Here is a 22,660-nt window from a genome sequence, read left to right as displayed (position 1 = left end):
TCGGCAGAGAAAGAAAGAGAAAGAAAAGGTGCAAATGTTCCCTAGAGGAGCTCACGTTTTAATGGGGGACACAGCTCACACATGTGTAGACAGGCATAGAGTAGATCCAAGGCCTCATAATTAGGTTTTCCATTCAGGTCACCATGTGGTACATGACTTGGACAGTACCATCCAGAGTTTCCTTGAATAATCAGCCGTCTATAATTGTTACGAGTTGGTCAGTTTTGCATTTTATCACTGATAAATAATTTTTTTTTCCTGTTTGCCATAACAAGTCCCAAACCACTTAATCCCCCCAAAGGCCTTGGGGCTCAGAGTTTCACATCCTTGCCTGATTTTCATATTTTCATTCCCCTCCCCTGCCCTGCCCCCCATCTTTATTTCTTTAAATTAACATCTTTATAGTCTCCATTGACGGAGGGCTAATGATAACTGGGATTTGTCTGTGATTGTTACTGCATGGTCACCGGAGGCGCTGTCCATCTGGCCGGAGGCCCTGGGGTTTGAGGTAGGGATTAGGGCTTACTTGGGTGGGGAGGGATAGAGCTTTCGGGAGCGATGGAGCAGCTCTAATCTGTCAGGGGCACAATATCGACCCTTGGCCCTGGCTTTTGTTGGAACTCCATCTGAAGTGGAGGATGCAAAAATGTAATCCCAGACCAAGGACGATTCTCCCTAGTGTGAGCCCAGATTGGGCAGAAGGACTTGGATGGTGAAGCTGCCTGTCTCTTATTCAAGTGCCCCAAGTGGCTTCCATGGGTGCCTGCCGTGTCTTCCTGAATTCATGGGGAAGTCACCCATTAAGGAGGGCTCATGATAGCAGATTGTTTACAAATGGACATCCTCTGCTGGTGGCAAAGAATGGGAGCCCCCAATTTACAAATGGGGTACACACCCGGAGCTCATTGGTACAGCGGGTATTGGTGACTCTGACTTCATTTCCCTGAGAATCAGTGCTTTCACTTGTGACTAGGTCCCTGGGCTAGCCCAGAGGAGCCTGTTTATTTCCTATGGTGGTTGTGGTGGTCATGATGATAATAAACTTGACAAACATCAACACATTTCAAATTTGCCTCCAGAAGGGACAGAAAATGAGGCTAATTTATAAAACCATGAATTTCTTTGCTGTGTACACAAATATGTGGACTACTTGTGTGTACACACACATGTGTACATGCACACACATGTGTGTGTATATGTTTTACATTTAACAACCTCTTTCTTTTCCCCATGATGTCATAGAAATATGACATGATGACTATCGTGCTACTGATAAATGACCAAGCAGAAAAATTAAATCAAGCTGAATCATGTCTCTCCGTCTGTAAGCAGGTGCCATTGTACGCAGGCAGGTTCTGTCAGCTGCTGGTGCTTTGGACCAAAGCAGGTTTCACCAGGAAAGATGCAACGGCTGTGATGTGTCTTTGGAGCAGATTCCAGAGATTTGAGGGTTAGGGGCCCCAGCTCTGCATTATTTTCTCTCATTTCACTTCAGTCCTGGAGCCTCTTCTTTTCTTTGATCATTCCATTATTCTTGTGGTTATTCTCCTCTTTTTTAAATTTTGTAAAGAAAATAAAAGGAAGCTGGAAAAGGGAGAGAAGAGGTGTTCCTGAGACAACCAAGCACCATGAAGAGAAAGAGGAAGGAGGAAGGGATTGTAAGAAAGGCCTCACACCTGGTGGTTTGGGCTAAGTTAGGAGCAGTGGAAAAAAAAGAAAAGCCCTGGGTGGGGGGAGGAAGCTGTTGGAGCAGGGACAGCCAAGAGGTGGCGATGGTGGGACGCTGTCCCATCCAACAACCTTCAATGGCTCCCTATTCCCTCTGGGGTAAAATTCAAATTCTTTTCTTTGGGCATCTATAGTTCTGCCTTTTGGCTTCTATCTGATTTTCCTGGCTTATTATACTTCATTTCAAATTGCACGGTCAGTTCCGACTTAGGGGCAGTTAGGTGGCTCAGTGGATCAAGCATGGATCCCCAAATGAGGAAGGCCTGAGATCACATCTCACCTCAGACACTTACTCACTGTGTTACCCTGGGCAAGTCACTTCTCCTCTGTTTGCTCAGTTCTCTCAATTATTAAATGGCATAATCACAGCCCCAGCATCCAAAGGTTGCTGTGAGGATCAAACAAGATAATATTTGTTGAGTGCTTAGCGCGGTGCTGGGTTCTCTATGAACGACAGGTACGGTTCATCATTGTTAGTCATTTGCTGTCTGTTTCTGCACAGTCTTGTCCCTCGGAGAGCCGCCCTGTAGAATCTTTTACCTGTCGAAGCGCAGCCCATTGCTCTCCCCACATAAGCTTGGCCTCACAATCATTCTCTCCCCAACCTCAAATGCTTGTTCTCCCCGACAAACGACCTCATTTTTACTTGGCTTGGATTTTGTATTCCCTTTTCTATGGACATGTTCCTCCCCCCAGAGGGTAGGGCCCATTTTATTTGCTCTTCACATCCCTGGTGCTTAGAACATTAGCTGGCACGGGCACACAGCAGCCTTGTTTGACTTGCTGATCGATTGATAGTTCAGAGGTAGAAAGAAGAAGAAGCAGGATGTCAATGATGAGCCAGGTTCCCATCCTCTTGTCACTTTCTTGTGGGAGCCGCCATCTTGCCACAGTCCGGTTCGCCCTTCCCCTTAAAGATGAGCACAGAAGGATGGAGGCCCGCCCAGGGGCCAAAGAAGGAAGCTTCTGAGAACAGAGCCCTGATTTTGCTGAGATTTGATGTGGACTGTGCACTCCTCCATATTCATGGAAGTCTTATATTTTCTTGATAAGAAAGAGGTTATATTAGAATAAATGCTCATCAGAATCACTTAAATGATTGCATTAAGCCTGTCATCACATATAGAGGATAATTGGCTCCAAATTTGGCATGCATTTCAAAAAATGATAAAGTGGTTTAGCTTCAGAATAGGCTTAAATTTGTCGTTGGGGGCAGTTGGATTTTTTTTTTAAATTCCTAGTCTTATAAATTGACATCATGCTTTAGAACATTAAGTATAAAATGAGAGAGACCTGAATTTAAAATGTCATTTGCAAACTTAACAGAAGAATACATTTGAACAGGATGGATATTCTGATTTCCTATCAGTTAAATCTAGATCCTTAAAAAAAAAAGATAATTTTTTTAATGATCACATTCAAATTATTGGTCTTCTACATGTAATTGACTGAATAATTTATTGAGAATGTGTGATGTGACATGCATATCATATATACATTTTAGCTAGTGTAGTTAATACCATAGCCTTGTACTAGTAATCATAATAACTTGCTGTCGCATTTATTGATCACTTACAATGTACGATGCACTGTTTTCAGGCCTGGGCATCCAAGGAGAGAAGTCAGATGGGGCCCTAGTCTCCTGGAGCTCATGTTTTCCTGGTGGTGACAGCACAGAGGGCAGGGTTCAGATCTAGCCAGATGGAAAAGCTTCACATGCCTTGGGGTGTGGCGACCAAGTACAGGGCCAAGGACTTTGGTGGCCTCTGGTCTACCATAGAGAACTGGTAATGGAGATTTGAATAAGCAAATACAGCTTTGAGCTGGGGAGAGGGGAAGGAAGGTTTAGAAAGGCCTGGCATGGGAAGGTAGATAATAACCACCACCATATACATACATACATAGATGTGTATCTATGCGTGCATCTAGATAGATGTGTATGAGTGTGTGTGTGTATGAGTGTGTTTGTGTGTATGAGTGTCTGTGTGTGTGTGTATGAGTGTGTGTGTATGTGTGTATGAGTGTCTGTGTGTGTATGAGTGTGTGTGTGTCTGTGTGTATGAGTGTGTGTCTGTGTCTGTGTGTGTATAGGACCCCAAGGTGTGCAAAATCCCATTACAGCTGCTACCTTATTTGATCACTACACTAACTCTGGGAGGTGGCTGTCATTATTATCCCCATTTAATAGATGAGGAAACTGAGGCAGATAGAGGTAATGTGATTTGCCTAGCATCACTCAGCCAGTAAACATCTGAGGCTGGGTTTGTTTGTTTATTCATTCATTCATTCATTCATTCATTCATTCATTTATTTATTTATTTATTTATTTATTTGGGGGTGGGGCAGTGAGGGTCAAGTGACTTTCCCAGGGTCAAGCAGTTAGTAAGTATCAAGTGTCTGAGGCTGGATTTAAACTCGGGTCCTCCTGAATTCAGGGCTGGTATTTTATCCATTGCACCACCTAGCTGCCCTCCTGAGGCTGGATTTAAACTCGGGTCCTCCTGAATTCAGGGCTGGTATTTTATCCATTGCACCACCTAGCTGCCTTCCTGAGGCTGGATTTAAACTTGGGTCCTCCTGATGCCAAGCTGGTCACTCTAGGACAATTGAAACACAATTCCAAGCAGACTTTAAATGTGTTGAAAGGTGACCCAAAATCCTTGGAAAACTCATATGCAGGCGACAGTCTTTTCCTGGTAGAAAGCCTTGCATTTCATGTTTCTTCTTTCTTTCAGGGCATGCTATTAAAACGAAGCGGCAAATCATTGAATAAAGAATGGAAGAAGAAATACGTCACCCTGTGTGACAACGGTGTCCTGACCTATCACCCAAGTTTACACGTGAGTGTCTGGGGCCCTGCTCTTGGAGCCTAGTTGGTGTCAGGCCTCAGGGCATGGATGTCAGTAGCAGTAAAAGTCCTGTTTGTTTGTCTGTCTTGCCACTAAGCCCTCCCAGTGCTGGGGGGCACATCTCCCTCTGGTTCTGTAATTTGGAAATGACTGACCTGCATCCATAATGTAGAAAACAGCTACCCACTTTGGATGACCTGAATTTCTTACTTTTACATTACTTTAACCTTCCCTTCCCTGCTCCCAGAGAGCCATCCCTCATAACAAAGAGTTAGAAAGGAAGAAGGAAGAGAGAGAAGGAAAGGCAAGGTAAAAAGAGAAAGAAGGAAGGAGGGAGGGAGGAAGAATTCAGCAAAATAAAGCAACATGTTGGGAAATTTATGACCCTTTGCAGTATCCCATGCCCATAGGTCCCCATCATTATTTCACATCACACTGGGGACAGCAGCTGCTGTGGAAGGAGGAGAGTGGGAAGATCAGTGGCTTTGCTCATGAGGCACAAGGTCCACAGCATAGGCCTTCTCTGTCATTCAGTCTCTACAAGATTGTGACCATCTATTAGACCTTCTGGGCCTTAGTGTTCTCCTCTGTAAAATGGGAGAATTAGGTTGGATGACTTCCAGAATCCCATCAAACCATAAACATAGCACCAAGTCTGAACCTCCCCAGACCTCAGTTTCTGCCTCTCTAAAAGGAGGGTCCCTTCCAGTTCTCAGTCTCTGGGATCCTATCATTCTTTGCGTCAGTCCTAACAATGTTCTCCTAGACCCTCTTGCCAGTCCATGCCCTGCCCCCCTTCCCAGAAGCCCTGTCCGTTTCCTTGTCCCTTCTGTCCCACCTACAAACCTACTTGGGTCTACACTTTCTAAAAACAATGAAAGCAAAGTCCTCCAAGTGCGTGGTTCCATCCTGCCTTCTTTTCCTTCCTTTTGCTCTCCAGCTTTCGAGGCCTCCCGTAGCAGCTTCTCTCAAGCTCCTTTTTTCTGTTCCTGCCTTCCAGGACCCACTTTCTCATCCTTCCCCTTCTGTCTCTTTGACCGCTTCTCCATTTCCTGGAGAGTCTTCCAACTCAACAAGGTCACAGGTCCATTGGAGGATTTGAATATTTCTTTTCCCAGTATCTAATTATAGGGCAACCCACAGGCTTTTCCCTAACTTTCTTTTCTGTCTCATACACCCCACGGCCTTGTTTATTGCCTCTGTGCTCATCCCTCCCAGATTTTATTTCTAGCCCCACCCCTGCCCCCCACACACACTTTCTGCTTAGAGTCAGTCCCCAATTTCCATCTTCCTGCTAGCAACAGTGTAGCAGAAGTAGATAGCCATAAAAAATTCATTTAAAAATGAGAGAACAGGCTTGCTTTTATTCCCATGAAAAGCAAAACTAGAACCACTGGGTATGTGTTATAGGGAGACACACAAGTTCGAAAGAAGGGAGGACTCTGTGGTCAACAAGTGTTTGACAGTGGCACTTCCTGGAAGGTAGTGAACTTCTCATCACTAGAGATGTCCATGATGTTGGGAAGGAATTCCTGTGTTGGGTAGTCAGCTGATCTAAGGGGATTCTGCCAGCATTTAAGATTTATTGATTCTACAATAGAACCCAACCTACATAAGTGTAGTTGTTTGTAAATGGAAGACAAAGATAAGTCTACACAAAAGTCAGGGCTCCTTCAATTCAAGATTCCATCAAAGGAAGGAGGGAATTTTCCGTCTGATCCTTGAGCCGACATGAGTTGAATGTCAAAGGAAAAGACATTCCTGAGGTGTGAGTGTGGGCGCCATTTTGGTCAGAGGATATTGGTTTGGTTCCTTAAGTGTCCTGTGCTTAGTTGGTTCACCCACTCATTTATCTCTCCAGTCATTTGGCTTCCAGTGGACTCATTCACTCATTCATTCACCCCCCCATGCATGTGTGCATTCAACAAACTTTTGCTAATCACCTTCTCTGTTGAGAGCTCTGTGCTGGGAGTTATACAGTGTTTTAAGAAAACGTCAACCCTGCCCTCAGCAAGCTTTCTGTCTAGTGGAGAGAATTAAGACATGCAGGCCGTGACATTTTCATTGTACACAAGCACATTTTTAAGGCCTAACAAAGAACCACCCAGGACAGACAAGAAGATGGAAATCATTCTGTGGTGGCTGGTGCCAGTGAGAAGTTAAACATGGTGTTGGAGTCCTGGTTCTCTCCGAAAGGTCAGGACACCTTGCCCAGGGCCCTTTGAATATGCTGGCATGACCACTTTCATTGATAAGTCACATCAATCCATTCAGACAGCATCGAGTAATCACCAAGGCTCAAGTGAGAGGCGGCAGGGATAAAGGTCTGTCCTCAGAAGCATTTCTATTCAACTCTTGCCTCTGATAACTACTGGCCAGGTGACCCTAGGCAAGTACCTCTGGCCCCTCTGTGTACCAGGCAACTCTCTGAAACTGAAAGTCCCAAATGAGCTGCTGATCTCCATCCGCCAGGGGCATGGTCGGGGGGGGGGGGGGGTTGAGGAATCCCAGGTCCACCCAAAGAAAGAAGGCACCAGGTCCTAGGGTCACAAAGACCAAAACAAAATACTACCTGCCCTCAAGAGACATCTTTAGCAAACGGTGCCCAACTTTTTAATTTGAAAAAGAGTCACGTCTTTTTTATGCACCTGCACGTCCCAGTGGGAACCCTCTATTGTAATGGGTGGGGAATGGCATTTGCCAAAACTAACGAATGTCAAAAAAGTTTCCCAGTGTTCTGCAGCCCTAGGCCACCACCTCTCCTGCTGCTGGGCTGGTGGGGGGCGGGGGGGGGTGGACAGGCAGTTCACAAGGTACTTCTCTTTGCCCAGCTTGGTTTGTGAGGGTCTCTCTTCCACCCCATACATGTGTCACTCTTGGCAGGTCACGGTCCAGGTGGACCTAGTTCTCACAGCTCATTCTAAGAATCCTTCCCTTGCCCTTCCTCCGATTTAAATGTGTGCCTTGGGGATCACTGTGATAGAAAAATGGAGGGAATAATGAGAAAGCCCTCAGACCTCAGGGCGTCACAGTTCACTGTTGCTGCCTATTCATCTTTCCCGTCTGGAGAGTTGCCGCCACAAGCGTGGCTGAGACAGTGGCTGACCAGGCTCCTCCAGGGACCCCAGTGCACCCTGCCAGCTGCCCTGTGATCCGAGTGTGCTCAGAATGGACACCATGTGGCTCCTAGTGCATGCTCCAAGAGACCCCCGTCCTGCTTGCTGAGCTTGCTGGCCATGTTCTGGAGCCACCCGCCTGTCGGTGCTTCTGCTCCAGAACCACCTATGCCTAGACTCCAGATCTCGTATAAATTCCAGTTTAGGACTTTGAATGCTCTTACCGTCTCATTCCACTGGTTTCTCCAGCAGTACTGGGCTCCGACTGAGAAGCATCTTCCTGAGTGGGGTCAGGAAGGAAAAACCACTGGTGACATTTCCATTTTCTTCAGTCAGGAGACCTCAAATCTCTTTGTACGCCTGAGGTCTAGAAGGAGCCCATAATAACATCTATTTTTCTCCACGTTCTCTAATTGCCTCTCCCCAAGAGACCACATGCACACGTACACACACCAACATGGTGGTACGGTGTACAGAGGACTAGCCAGAAGGCAGGAAGACCTGGCCTGCCTTTGACACTCTCTTTGTGATCTTGGGCAAGTGACTTCTCTCTGGGACTCTGTTTCTTCCTTTATCAGATGAGAGGGTTCTACCAGCTGGCCTCTGGACCATGACAGATATGGATCTTTGTGGTCTGTACATACCTTGTGTGTGCCAAGGACAAGGACAGTCTTTTGGTCTTTCTTTGTATCATTTCCTCTTGGCATAGTGCCTCCTGGCCCAAAGCACTGCTTATTAGTAGACTAATTAATAAAGACTGAATTACACTTACGAAGGGTGAATATCACATGGCATCTAGTATGTTCTACCATCCTAGAAGAAAATGACTGACATGACTGCTTAAAAAAAAAAAAAGAAAAAAGAAAAGCCTTGACACTTAATAGCTGTGTGACCCTGAGCACATCACTTAACCCTGATTACCCACCAAAAAAACAAAAAGAAAAAAAAAAGAAAAGCCTTTACTCATTTGAAATAAAAATTGAAATGCGGGATTTCATGGAAGATTTCTTAGGTCAATTTAATTCAACTCAGCAGCAAGCACCGAGCACTCAATGTGTGCATTGTGTCAAGTGCTGGGATGCCTTTAGAAAGGTTACATTCTATTGGCTGGACACCATGGACAGCACTGAGTGGCTACATAAATATGTACAAGAGTTTTGCTCTATACCAGTAAAATTACAAGTCTGATCCCCCAAACAATGAAGATCAAACGATACCGAACATTCTGTAGTGGCAATGATTAAACTCCACCCCCCCACACACCTAAAAAGAGATGAAGAAGAAATCTGCCTCATTTCCTTTGTGGCACAGCAGGGACATGATGGGTGTGAATCATAGGTAGCAAGTGCTGCTGTCCACTGCAGTCCAAGCTGTTTATTTGTCTTTTTCCCCCTCTTTGGTACAAAGGATGGCTCCCTGGAGAAAAGGTGTGTGGAACTGGGGGTTGAGGGGGGTGATATTTGGCAAGGAAGGTGATATAAAATAGAAGAGGAAGAAATTGAAAAAAACAAAAACAGGAACTAACCAACTTAGAATAATTTTCTCTGTTAACTATGGTAAACTCCCCCAAATCTTGAGAATCTCCTTGTCTTAACAGGAAGCATTTGGAAGACTTGAAGAATTACCTGTTATTTTAAAGAGAAGTTTCTTGGTGCATCACATTTAGGGTTTCTTTGTCTTTTCTGATTTTGTGGTGTTTTTCTTCGCCCCAACCTCTAAGTTCATTACGGGTCAGGTGTTCCTGGGAAGGAAGCTCTTGTGGTGTAGACCAGCACTGGTTCTATAACTTCTGTCCTTGGAGAGTTCCCTGGGCTGCTGAGAGAAGTTAGGTGACTGGCCCATGTCCCCAGCCACTGTGTGTCGGAGACAGGACTTTGAACCCAGATCTTCCTGACACTGACCCCTACTTGCCACCTGAGGGCCCCCCTCCCTCTCATTCAGAAAACATTTTCAGTCACTCTAGATCATCCACACCAGGCCAGACTTCTGTTCCCTAGAACAGTTCTGTCATCTTGAATTTTAAGTAAATTTCCTTCTCTCATCCATCCAAGCAATGACTTGATTCAGCTTTGGTCCCTGTCTGTCCTGGTGTTGCCTTTCCCTAATGGAGACCTAGTGGCAGGGCCGGGCACAGCCCCTGAGTGAAGCCAGAACCACTTCTCTGCCATCTCCCCACAGCCACACGCAGGGAGAAGGGGCTTCTGTTAGCTCTGGGCCAGGCAGCCTAGATCTTCCATGAGCCTTCATTACTCCACTGCTGCCTGACCTCCTGGGCTCTGCATGCTGCCCCTGAACTGCCTGGCTTGTCTTCTGAAAACAGGGCGAGAAGGAACCCGTGAATGAGACCCTGATTCAGCAGTTGTTAATGCAGCTCATTGGGCTGTGGTGCTCAAGGGTATGCACCTGGGACTCGTAAGAAATCGGGGTTCAGACACCAAGCCTCTGCCAGCTGTTACCCTGAGTGAGGCCCCTCCCTTACTCCACCCAGCCTCAGTTTCCTCATCTGTTAAAAAATCTGGTACCCTCTTCTCAGAGTTACTCTTAGAGACTGAAGGGGCATTAGAAGAAAAAGGAGGTTCAGACCTCTGCTCTGCCACCCAGCTGTCTGTGTGACCTCGAGCCATCATTCCCTGGTCATTAAGATGAGGGATTGGACTGGAACTGGGATACTTTTTGTGTTATGCTCCCAACTGACCATCTGGCAAAGCCCTTGGACTTGCATATAAAAAGGGATTACATCTTACTCTACTAACCTCAAGTAGAATTTAGCATTTCCTTCAATTTTGAATTCAGACCACAGCAACAACAATGACATTCTGAGCCGAATCAGGATTCAAACCCAGGTCCTGGGACTCAGCCTGTTTTCTACTGGGCCACCCACCCAGTGTCTCTCTCAGAGTCCCTCTGCCTTGGCCCTTCTTTCATTATCCGTGCTTAGGCTCAGGGCATTTTCCATGGCTGTCCCCCACACCTCTGATGTTCTCCCTCCTCACCTCTCTCTGCTGAGCCAGCTGCAGCTTCCCCTTCCCCCTCTGGGCTCTGTCCTGCGCCGTCTCTGCCACCACACTGTCAGCCCTTTGGGGCCAAGGACTGGCCTTTGCCTTTGTTTGTATGTCCCCAGAGCTTAGCCAAGTGCCTGGCACATAGTAGGCGCTTCAGAAATAAGTGCTCTCCACCCGGAGAAGAGAGTTTGGTCCTTCATGTGACAGTGGAGAAAGGCCCCTGTCCAGGCACTGCCATTGTTCCAGTGAGATGGAGGGGACCCCGACGCTTCGGAGGCTTTGCCAGCAGCAGACGAGCTGCAGGGACCCGGGCATGGGCCTGGTTGGGGGCCTTCTGTGGGCAATTCTCTGTGCTTGTCTGTAACATGGGGGTATTAGTAGCTGCCCCCTCAGTTTGAAGCTCACAGAAGGTCATCCGTGCAAAGCATTACTCAGACTTCCAAGTGCCGCGGGACGCTTGTGTCGGGCTCCGCGGTGGGGCTTTCCAGGCTGGCTAGCTCAGCAGCCTGACCTGGGAGCAGAGCTCTTCCTTATGGAATAAGCCTGGCCCTGGCCCATCTACACCACAGCACCTGACTGAGCAAGGATGAGCACGAGCAAATGCAAAACATCACAAAACGCCTCAAGAATTCTCTCCTTCCACGTCAGCATTCATGAAGCCCTTTGGAGGGGCCAGGCTCCTTGGCGGGCACTGGGTATACACAAAGACACAAGCAAAACTGACCTTGCCTCCATTAACTTGCACTCCACTGTGAGGAATCCCATACGGACACAGTTCGTGAATACAAGGTCCAGGCAGAGTTGTTCAGATTCATCTCTGGGTGCAAAGAACCCTCATGAGGAGGAGGATGGGGAGAGGCACCTGAGCTGGGTTTTATGAGATGTAAGATAGTCAATGGTTGGCACAGGGCCAGAAGGTCCCAGAAGTGGGGCAAGATTTCCTTCCCACCTGCTCAGTCATCCCGTCACCTCATCAGGAAACATTTATTCAGGTTTGAGTTTGTGGATGTGCAAAATAGCCAAGCAGCCCCTGGCCTCGAGCAGCTCATATTCTGCTGGGGTGGGGGAGATGGGAGAAGGGGGCAGCTGTGCTGGCCTAGATAGTTAGCGGTGACTCAGATTGTTTCGGAAAGCATCAAGAATGATTTACCCAACAACCCTTCATTGCCACACACCATAAATTGTCAGTAGGCCGAGTGGATGAGCATATTTTAAAAAATATCTCCAACTGTTTGTGAGAGAGACTGTAGAAAATTCATGCTGGAACCACAATGTTGAGGGAGAGAGAGAGAGAGATTATGTTTTAAAAAGAAGAATGAAAGGGTACTTTTATTAAATCCAAGCCCTGTTTATGCTTAAGTGATTTCCTGTTTATTATCTGCACCCTTTAGCCTTTCAGAAATTGGGCTTTATAAATGAACTAAATGCTCACCCAATACTTTACACGCTGTCGTGATGTTTATAGAACCTAGTGAGTCTCCCTGGGGTGAGACTGGGACACAGTGGCATCTCTGGATTTCCCTGAAAATGTGTGAATGTGAAGCATACCAAAAATAATAAATAGCCTAATTGCCCGAGAATTGCTTTTCTGAGCAGGGGGAAAAATGGAAACTCCTCCCCCTTCCTTAGGTTCCTAGCATCCATTAAATGTATTAGTATTTTAGCCCAAGCACAGCCTGTACGTGCCTCTTAATTCAAGCGTCTGTGTCTGTGGCTCATAGGCTGGGTTCCCAAGTTGACCCATCAGGCATTGGGATGACATTCTTGTTGTCAGTCTCTGCAGGACATTTCAGGGGGCTCTTTAAGCATCCTGGGCAGGACAGACACCAGGGATCCTCCTTTTCCCTTCTCTCTCACGTTGCTAATTGTGGTTGGTGATGGTTGGGTGAGGACAACGGATGAGGCTCCGAGGCAGCAAGTGTGGAAGGAGGTCCCTGTTTGGGGGAGATGGTCCCACCTCAGAAGGAAGTGCGCTCTCCCTCTAACAATGACACTGATTTTCCCAATTGTATTTTATAAATATTTTCTTCTCGGGCTCGTGGTGTGACTGTCATCGGTGCCTTGCCGAGGAGGCCTTTGGTGGAGGAGGCCTTTGGTGGAAAGGGAGCGATGGTGGCAGAGCTGAGGAGGGGAGGGGAGTTCTCAGGTGTGCCCATGGCCCCAAACGGAAGCCAATCAAGGTGCGATTTATGTTCATTAAGGGCTTGTCAAAACTGAAAAATCTTGTAATCAACAGCAATCTCCGAGAGGCCCCCTCGATGGCTGGGGGTGTTGCCTCCTCAGCGTCGGCTCTGCCTGGGACAACTCTAGGCTAGAAGCCGCTGATGATTACATTAGGCTAAGCTGCGAAGTAAATGAACCGTGTCTTATTTCGGCGCAACTAGCTCAGTGCAGTCCTGCCCCGCAGGGTACTTTATAGCATTTTATGGTTTTAAAATTAGTGTAGCTTCCCATTTGCTGCAGGGTGCTACATGTTATGCCTTTGAACTCAATAAGCAAAGGGAAGGGGGCCTTTTGTCCCCCCCCCCTTTATTTTTTTTCTCTGCAGTTTAGCAATTTTGTTTTGCATCTTTTCCAGACGACATTTTGCAATAAAAATGTCTGACTGCCACAGACATGCACAAAAGTAACACCACCAGCCTCTGCAGAGGCATGGAGCCTGAATGGGGGGGTTGACGTCCCCCCAAAAAAAATTCTCATTAGGCTCTATGCTTCACAATAGCTTTGCAGGTTAGGGCTCTTACAGGCAGATTGATCCCTTGAATTTGACATCTTCTACAAGAAATGCCAGTGTTGTTGTGAGAAATCCTCCCAGCATCCTTCTCTTCCAAGAGGAGATGAGTGGCTAGTCATAGCATGGCACCCTAAAGTCAGGAAAAGTTGAATTTCTGATTTAGCATTTAGCTGAAGAAACAGCAAATTCAGTAGAACAATGGCGTCTAAAGACCTCCCTTGGTCAGAAGACTGAGAAAGGCGATGGGCGGAGGATGGGCCGTCATGACTCAATTAATGGCCTCAGAGACGGACCCTGAGGGTCCCTTTTAGTCCGAGGCTCCTATTTGACAAGTGAGAAAACTTCAGGCCTTCAGCCGTTAAATGATGTACTTGGAGATACAAAGAGAGTGAGTCAGGATTCACATCTGAGTGCTCTGTGGGAAATGGACGGCCTTCGGGGTTCTCCCTCCTGGCAAACATTCCTTTGACAATTAGAAGTCCTTTTGGAGTGGAGCAGCACGTGGCAGTTCCCCTTCACGCCAGGAGGGCTTTCCCTCCTCACTTGCTCCTTTTATCATTCTTGAAAGTCCTCCAAGACTCAGCTCTAGAACTGCCTTCACCGTAAAGTCTTTCCTGATCCCTCCACTTTGGGGCTGATCCCCCAAGTACCAGGCACATATGTGGGGTGGATGAGTTCGGACACTTTCCTTCTGTTGATCTATTTCCCATCCTTAGCCCAGTCCATGACACCTGAGTGCTTAACAAATGAGCTTGGCTCTTGAAGGTGCCCTCCAAGGACATGAGTGTGGTTGGCTTTACCAAAGATCTGCCATTTTTCCCCTATGTCCTAAATACCAAACAAAATCATTCTGTCACACAGAAAACTTGTGTGTGTGTGTGTGTGTGTGTGTGTGTGAGAGAGAGAGAGAGAGAGAGAGAGAGAGAGAGAGAGAGAGAGAGAGAGAGAGAGAGAGAGAGAGAGAACAACAACCACAGCAATAGAGAATTCATTGAAATCTTGGGTCTGTGAGAAGTCAGTACAGTAAAAATCTGCCCAGCACAAATATTTCTGAGTCCCAGCCAACAGTCTTCTTGCATTCAAGCCCTATTTGACAAAATAAATCCCAGGGCATCAGAAATAATTTTGATGGCCCCTTGGAGTTCATTGTAATGAGATTTTGGTGGTAGCATCCGAGGGTTGCCCAGGCTGTGTTTGTTCACATTCAGCAAAGAATGTATGGTTGAAAGCCAGGGCTATCAGCACGTGCCTAGGTTGTGGCTGGTTTTCAGCAGTGGGCTAATGCTGGCCATCAGCCTGTGGTCCCAGTTCTCCTGCAGTATGGCACCCAATGAATCCATCTCCCTTCTGGAGGGGTTCAGTTTAATTTAACAATGGATAGAGCCCCAAAGCCAAAGGCAGGTTCACAAGTCTCTGGGTCATTTCCTGGCTTTTGGATGTCACCAGCCCCTCGGGCTGGAGTGGCAGTGAGCTATGGAGGTGGAGACTTGGTTTGAGGATCCCCTGAATGGCTCAGCTGTGTGACCTTGGGCAAGTCTTTTCCCTTCTGTCTTAAAAATCAAGGAAATTATACTTGAACAGCTATGGTTGATCTGATGAAAAAATGAGGTAAATTATGTAAAGTGCTTAGTAACCTCTAGAGCTATTTCCAGAAATAGGAGCTATTATTACTGGGGCGATCTTATTCTCCTCTTCTTTTGTGATGATCATCACTGAACATTGGATTTAATGATAGATCATTGTCATACTATCAGAAATCTCCCCTACAAAACATTGAAACCTCCTAGCTCCTTTGTTAGAAATCAACAAATATTATTTTAACTACACATTATATAAGATTTATGTTTCCCCGGATCCCAGCCCTGCAGACCACAGGGTCTTAATCCTTTGTGTGTGTGTGGGGGGGGAGCCTCTGGACCCCTTCTCAGACTGATGTTTTTAAATAATTGAAGGAAATGCTCAATTTCAGTTAGAGATTAGGGAAAATAAAGAGAGGTGTTTTTTCTTACTCATATCCATGAACACTCTAAAAGCTATATTTTTGGGGGGTGGGGTATCTATGGATACTTTTAATCTCTGATTCAGAGCTTCGGGGTATCTCTAAAGTCACACCCCAGTCAGGCCCCCGTAGTTCTCAGTTGAGGGCATTGAGGCCAGGAGGTTAAGGGCCTTCTTTGAGGTCACACAGTAAGTGCTGAGGCCAGCCTGGACCCCATGCCCTCAGAGTCCAAATATGGTGCTTTAACTACACCCAACAACTCCATGCATGGTACCGCACATTTTCTCTATGTTGGCCATGCCCACCGTCATCATCTTAGGTGGTTTGAACAGAGAATCTCCTCCATGAATCTCCTTCTGGAGCTGCCTGCTGCTGTGCCAACCTTCTCTTAGGCCCCTGTCCCTTTGGAGAAGAGTGGAAATTATCCTGTAAAGGTTGTGGCATTTGGAAGGCCTCATGTGCAGGATTTTCTAAAACTTTGCTTTGCTTTTGCTAATTTAATGAAGCTGTGGTCTCACGTGTGTGGGTGGGTCCTGACACATAGTAGGTGCTATATAAATGTTAGCTATTATTATCATTGTTGAGGTGGTGGTTGTTATTATTAATGTTGTTGTTGAGGTGGTTGTTATTATCGTCATTATTATTATTATTATTAGCTTATTCTTTGGGCTGCACAAGAAAGAAACGATTGCTAAAGGTCAGAAGCCATGAGCACTACAGATAGATGAGCTGACCTGGCCCCTGGAGCTAGCAGATAAATCGATGTTAAGCATATCCACATGGGTTTCATGCTGGGAACTATTTTATATTTCTCTCTATCCTGGAGGGGCGGGGTCCGTCCAGTGGAAATGAGATTTTTCATGCGTCCACCCTTCCACATGTGACATCTTGATGTCACGTTTCTTCAAAGCTTCCTTCTTTAGGTGTGCTCTTGCACCTCTGTTCACAGCTGTTGTCCTAGAGAGCAGCCTCACTGCCGTCCCCCAGCTAGAGAGCTCCACCTCCCACCTCCGTGCCTTTGCCAAGGCGTGGTCCCCCACCCCAGCCCCAACACCTTCTTTCCTCTGTCCTTCATCACCCTGAGCTCCCTTCAAGCCTCAGCTTCATGGATATCTCCAACATGAGACCTTTTTGTTCCTCCCAAGTGTTAGTGGCCTCCTCATTTCTTGAATTGACGTTACAAATTTTGGCCCACACTTCCCTGTGGACAAGTTGGTTCCTTCCCCCCAAATCCAAGCTGCTTTAGGGAAAAGACTCTCCTCTTTTCTGCTCGATATCTTTAGAGCCCAGTGCATGATAGCCTTGTGCAAATGACTCAGTCACCACCTCCTGTGGTTCAAAGGTAATGGTAATCATTTGATGGCCACTGGCCTTGGGTAACCAAAAGGACACCAGACAACTTTCCAGATTGTTGAAGGTGACCTCTCAATGAAGCCCAAGGAGGGATCTCCGTATACTGAGAATCTTGAGGGGAGACGAATGACTGGACTTAACCACCTATCCCCAAATGCTTGACAGTTCACAAGGATGTAGTGGCCAAGACAAATCCGCTACCTTGACATCTCAGAGCTTGGCAATTTAGGGGCCGACCGGTTTGCATTGGTGGCTTACGACACCTCTTTGTGCTGATTCTATGGCTGCCGTCTGTGCTTGGCCCAAAGTCGCTGCGTTGGGTAACATGCCATTCCGATAATGCACTGCTGGGTGATGCTCAGCCAGACTCTTAGAGGAGGGAATCGAGTGCTTCACATGGAGATCCATTGGGTACACCGAGGCACTAATGGCTCATCTCCTGCAGAAGGCGCTAGCCCTGGGAAGCGATGCTGCCGTCAGCACGCTGCAAGCCGTGGGTCTCTGCCACAACTCCAATTGCTAGCAGGTTTCTCTCATCGCACCTCATTTGCATCTGGGACATCAATTAGCATGTTTGTTGAGGCTAATTGAATGAAACTCAATCATAGCTCTTAATTGCTTGACTATGTGAAAAGAAATCACATTAATGCAGCTAATTAAGTGTACGGCAATAGATGCAACATAATTAGGAGCGAAATGTAGAAAACAAGGGATGGTGGAGGTGTGAGTGCAGGGTGCAAGGGATTGAGATGCTGCTGTTTGCCTCGTTAAAGGCACGCCTCCATGGGGATCCCTTGGCTCGGGCACCTGTTTTAACCACAACAACCAAAAAAAAAAAAGCATTCCGAATGATGAGCCTGGACAACCCGAGAAGAAAATGCAAATGGGCTTTCAATGACTACTTTTTCAAGCTGTTGAGGGGCCGGAGATGGTGCTTCTGGGGTGGCCCGCTGTCGAGTGGGCTCCAGGGACTTGTTAAAAGCTGCTTAAAAGTCCTTGGCTGTGAATTACCCTCACGCCTTGTTAGATGCTTCTTTCCCCTTTTTCCTCCGATCAGCATTTTCTCCTGCTAACATCGACAGGGTGGCATCGGGCTCATTTGCATATCAAAATCCGGCACATTCCAGATGACAGCCAGACTCTGGTCTGTTCCGCAGCCTACGATCAAGCCAACCCTGAGTGGCTTCTGAAGTTTGCGCCGTCCCGAGAGGTTTGCCCTCTTCATTCCTGATTTTCCCTTTCATTCCTCAAGTCCCCTGTTGGTGGAAGGGAGAAGGAAAACCTTTACAAAAAACAAACAAAAACAAAAGAAATGAGTGTTATTCCTCCTTCCCCTGAGGACGGACCCAGGGTTTCCTTGCCAGCCTGAAACTGACGGGAAGCGCGTGTGTGCCTGGGGAACCTGTTTGTGGTTCGGAAGTGAATGTGCCCCCGTTGAACTGTGAAAACTCCACCCCTTGGAAAGTGTCAGCTAGCTCTACTGCTAAAAACATGCTTCCGTCGCCTCAGCCAGCGTGACTTATCTGTGGACTCTGAGGGTCCTGGCTCGGCCACTTGGTTACTGTGGGACAGCCTCCATCCGGGCCCCAGCGTCCACCTCTAAAGGGAGGCACTTGTCTGGACGACTTCTGAGGGCTCTCCCAGCTCCAGGTCTGATACATTAGGCTCGGTTTCCTCCTCTGTACAGTGAGGGGATTGGACCAGACAACCTCCGAGGTATCTTTTCCCTCTAAGACTGCAAACCGATCAGATTTCCCTGCCCTTGAGGGTGAGGAGCAACTGTGGTCCCTCAGCCCCGTTGGCTCAGAATGAGCAGACACTTTGCACATTTCGACAACAGATTTAAATAAAATATTGTAGTTATTGTATATTAAAACTCGCCTGTCTATTAAAAGAAACCATGCTGAGGATTTAGTCACTCTTTGATTAGCCTCATCTCCGAGCCCATAAGCAATAAATGCTCAATTACACCCCTGTTATTGTCTTTTAATTTGTTAAGAATTGGCATTAAAGAAGAAAGTTATACAGCAAGTTGGTATTTCCTAAGGAACAGGTCTTCTGGAATGAGGAGGAGAAGGCGTCAGGAAATGAACTCAATCATTATTGAGAAATAGCAATTCAGAATGGGGACTGCATGCTTGGAGTATGTCTTGAGAGAAGGGCCTCGTAGATGAGGCTGTGAGCCACGGTACACAAGAGCTGCCAAACATTCAGGAAAGAAGGGCCTCCTCTCGGCTGAGCTGATGTAAGGGAGAACAGAGAAGTTGGTGTGTTTGAGGCTGCCATGAGGCATACTGGCTCCATCCTTCTGATGGTAGTCAGGGGTAGCTTGGTCAGCTAGGAGCTAGTCCTGATTGTTCCAGGAGAACTCAGCTCAAGAGTCAATTGGGGGGCAGCTAGGTGGTACAGTGGATAAAACACTGGCCCTGGATTCAGGAGGACCTGAGTTCAAATCTGACCTCAGACACTTGACACTTACTAGCTACGTGACCCTGGGCAAGTCACTTAACCCTCATTGCCCTGGCGGGGCGAGAATCAATTACAATCTTGGACTCGGGGCCAGAAGAGACTCCCAAGGCCATCCAGTCTGTCTCATTGCACAGTTGAGCAAATGGAGGCTCAGAAAGGTGGGGACTTCCCCAAGGTCACACAGCACATGTTGTTCTATATTAGATATATTGGTCTGTTGTGGCTCGTTATGTGTGTGGCCAGGGTGTGAGAGCAGGGGGCCGAGGACGGAGAGACTGCTGTTCACCTCGTTAAAGATAGGAGGCCAAGGTGACAAGGCCGTGCTTTGCAGGATGCATCTGCCTGGGTAAATTCATGGAGGTGGGAATGGCCAGTTCAAAGTGGAGCCTTGGGTTCATGGGCAAGTGGGGTCAGCTGCCGTGGTACTGGGTCAGTCCTTGATAAAGCAGATGTGCCAGCTAGCTGGATATAACGCGGGGCAGAACCTAGCAGTTATCTTGTCCCACCCCGTGATTTCACAGATGTCGAAATGGAAAGGGTAGAAGGGAAGCATGTGTGACTCAGAGCTAGCAAGGAGCTCAGGGCCTCCCCACCCAGTCCAGGCTTTGGAAGGTGTGATTCTGCCAGTGATTTGAATTGTTGGATGAGGAGGCAGGAGGAGTCACCCCGAGCAGGCAGGGATTGGGGCGTCTTAAATTCCCAGCAGACGTCCAGAGAGGAGGCCACTGGCGACTTGGCAGCTGGTTGGTAGAAAGCTGGCCCAGGACCCCACCCCAGTCCCCTCCATCTGCCCCTCAGTGGGTGGGGCAGATCTTTTCCTTGTTGGGCAGCAGGGATTTAAGGGCTTCTGTAGCTAGCACTTAGAATGTTTTGTATCCAGAGAAGATTTGGGCTCCGATGGTTGTGTCAAGGGTCCCTAAGCCCCCTATTCCCAGGAGTCTCTATTGAAGGGTGGGGTCTTTCCCTGTAGCCCTCAGGCAGTCACTCATTCTAGCCAGGGCCTGTTCTCTGCCTCTCTCCACCCATTGAAGTGATTCTAACCACACTCAGCCCTCTCCCTGCCTAGGTCTCCTTTGTCTCTTGGTGTCTTCTGTTCTCCCTTTATTTGAGAACATCAGCGTGACTGTAGCTGGTGTATTAGCTGTATCACTGAATAACCATCAGCAATCCATTGGGATGCTAAGAACATTCCAAAGCAGTCTTAGCTGATGTTTGCACAGGACTCTCAGGTTGGCGGAAAACTCACTGGGAAGAGGGCCACCCTCGGGAGTCTTGGGACGAGCTTGCCCGAGTCCCAGCTCTGTCTGTCTGAACGATACCAGTCAGGCCCCTTTGTGTGCGCAGCCTGATTTCCTCACTGGTGAAACTAGAGGGTCAGGCTAACTTGCCTCTGCCATCCCTTCTAGTCCCAAAGCCATGATCCCATGATATATGTCATTTCACCTTTATGGGCCTCAGTGACCTCATCTGTGAAATGGGACTAGATCAGATGTGTCAAAACTGCCTCACAGAACTCCAGAATTCTACAGAACCAAATCAAAGTGTCACTGGCAACTGGGCCAGACGGCCTCCGAAGCCCCTTCCAGTCCTAGATCTGCCTTCCTTTGATAGTTATCATCTTCTCACACACCCCCCCCCATCTTATGAACGAGGTGCTAGGATGGTGAGGATCACCACATGTCAGACAGCTGGGATGGAGTTCAGAGACAGACTCGGAGCCCAAAGGAAACTAAAATGCCGTCAAGTCTTAGCCTCCTCCTTTTGCAGGTAAGGAAACTGAGGTCAGGAAGGCTGACCCTCCCAGGATTCCATAGCCAGGAAGTGTCTAAGGCTAGATCGAAGCTAGGCCTTCCCGACTCCCAAGTCCAGCCCTCTCTGCACCCACCAAGCGTTCTTTCCTAGGTCCTTGCTCTTGGCTATCGCTCCATCCACTTGTCTGCTGCTGAGCAAGGGCAAGGGACTTTCTTGATGAGCATTAGTTTGCTTGGGTAGAAAGTGGGCATGCTAACTGTGTCTAGCACACTGGAATCACACGTCTAGGATGCCAGGGCAGTGCTGTTGAAAGGGGATGGACCCGGGTTCTCCCACTTACCATGTGACCTTCCTCCTCTGGGCCTTCAGGGACCAGGGGACCCACGATCTTGACGTTGTCCTTGTGCTCTTCATCTGTCATCGTCATTGTTGCTAAACTCCTCTCTCCCTCAGCCACCTCAGTCACTCCCCTGCCCCAGGTCCCTCAGCCCTAAATGAATCAAAGAAGAGTTTGGTCTCCCTCTTCCAGATTCCTGGGATTTTTCTTTGTCTTCTTTTTGAATGGTTTTGGACGTGTGCCTTCTGTTTGTCTTTGGGCAGGATTACATGCAGAATGTCCATGGGAAGGAAATCGATCTTCTGAGAACCACTGTGAAAGTCCCAGGGAAGAGGCCCCCCCGGGCCACGTCGGCCTGCGCCCCTATCTCCAGTCCCAAGACCAATGGCCTCGCCAAGGACATGAGCAGTTTGCACATTTCGCCAAATTCAGGTAAGGTCATCATGGACCCAACTCAGGAGATGTGTCCTATGTGTCTCTCTATGTACACATGTGTGCGTGTTTGTATTTATGTAGACACGCAGATTGTCAGACTGCCGGAAGGAGGTTACCTGTGGGGTTTGCCATTATTCTATAGGCTAGGGTTTGCACATCTCACACTCTGGAGGCTGGTTATTATCTCTTCTTAGGTCCTGTAGCTCAGGGAAGTGCCAACAGATGCGTGCTTGTCAGGACTGGGCTTTCAAAGGCCAAAGGCAAAGCCTCACACTGAATTGGCTTCAGCTATGGGCATTCCCACTCATTGTAAGCAGATTCACAAACCAATGTATCTTCCTTGTTTGACCTCACTGCTGCCATCTTTTTCTGACCTGTGGGAAAAGGTTGGACCCATGACTCCTCCCAGAAAGTCACTTCTAGTCAGACAGCCCTCCCCCAGCTGCCAGGTGGCGGGTGATCTCAGGGGATGCCTGGTTTGGAAGGAGAGAATCTTACAAGCACAGCAATCTCGGGGCAGCTAGGTGGTGCAGTGGATAAAGCACTGGCCTTGGATTCAGAAGGACCTGAGTTCAAATCCAGCCTCAGACACTTGACACTTAACGAGCTGTGTGACCCTGGGCAAGTCACTTAACCCTCATTGCCCTGCAAAAACAAAAACAAAACAAACAAACAAACGAAATATAAGTACAGCGAGTCTGATAGCGCTCAGCCGAGGGGGTGTTGGCATTCCTTTGGAACCAAGAGGGTGCCTTAAATCCCCTCCATCATCCTACCTGTCTGTAAAGGAAATGCACACACAGGTGCAAAGAGCCAAGTCATAGTTAGACCTCGGCCTCGCCTCTCCCCAGGTGAGTGGGTGGGCTAGATACCCAGCAGGTGTTAG

The 22,660-nt window shown here is 47.7% G+C and overlaps 1 protein-coding gene across 8 annotated transcripts in view; it reads left to right on the top strand.

Moving 5' to 3' along the window:
• Positions 1 to 22,660, top strand: part of AGAP1 (ArfGAP with GTPase domain, ankyrin repeat and PH domain 1) — a 666,750-nt gene that overhangs the window by 456,973 nt on the left and 187,117 nt on the right. For all 8 annotated transcript variants that reach the window (XM_044001114.1, XM_044001113.1, XM_044001112.1 and 5 more), the window contains 2 exons: positions 4,464 to 4,568; positions 21,603 to 21,771. In XM_044001114.1, coding sequence (XP_043857049.1) covers positions 4,464 to 4,568; positions 21,603 to 21,771 — 274 coding nt within the window. The remainder of the gene's footprint in view (positions 1 to 4,463; positions 4,569 to 21,602; positions 21,772 to 22,660) is intronic.

The sequence above is a fragment of the Dromiciops gliroides genome, chromosome 4, assembly GCF_019393635.1.
Source record: "Dromiciops gliroides isolate mDroGli1 chromosome 4, mDroGli1.pri, whole genome shotgun sequence".
Classification (NCBI taxonomy): domain Eukaryota; kingdom Metazoa; phylum Chordata; class Mammalia; order Microbiotheria; family Microbiotheriidae; genus Dromiciops; species Dromiciops gliroides.
The sequence above is the reverse complement of the archived record's forward strand: the minus strand, read 5'-3'. Positions and strand labels throughout refer to the sequence as shown.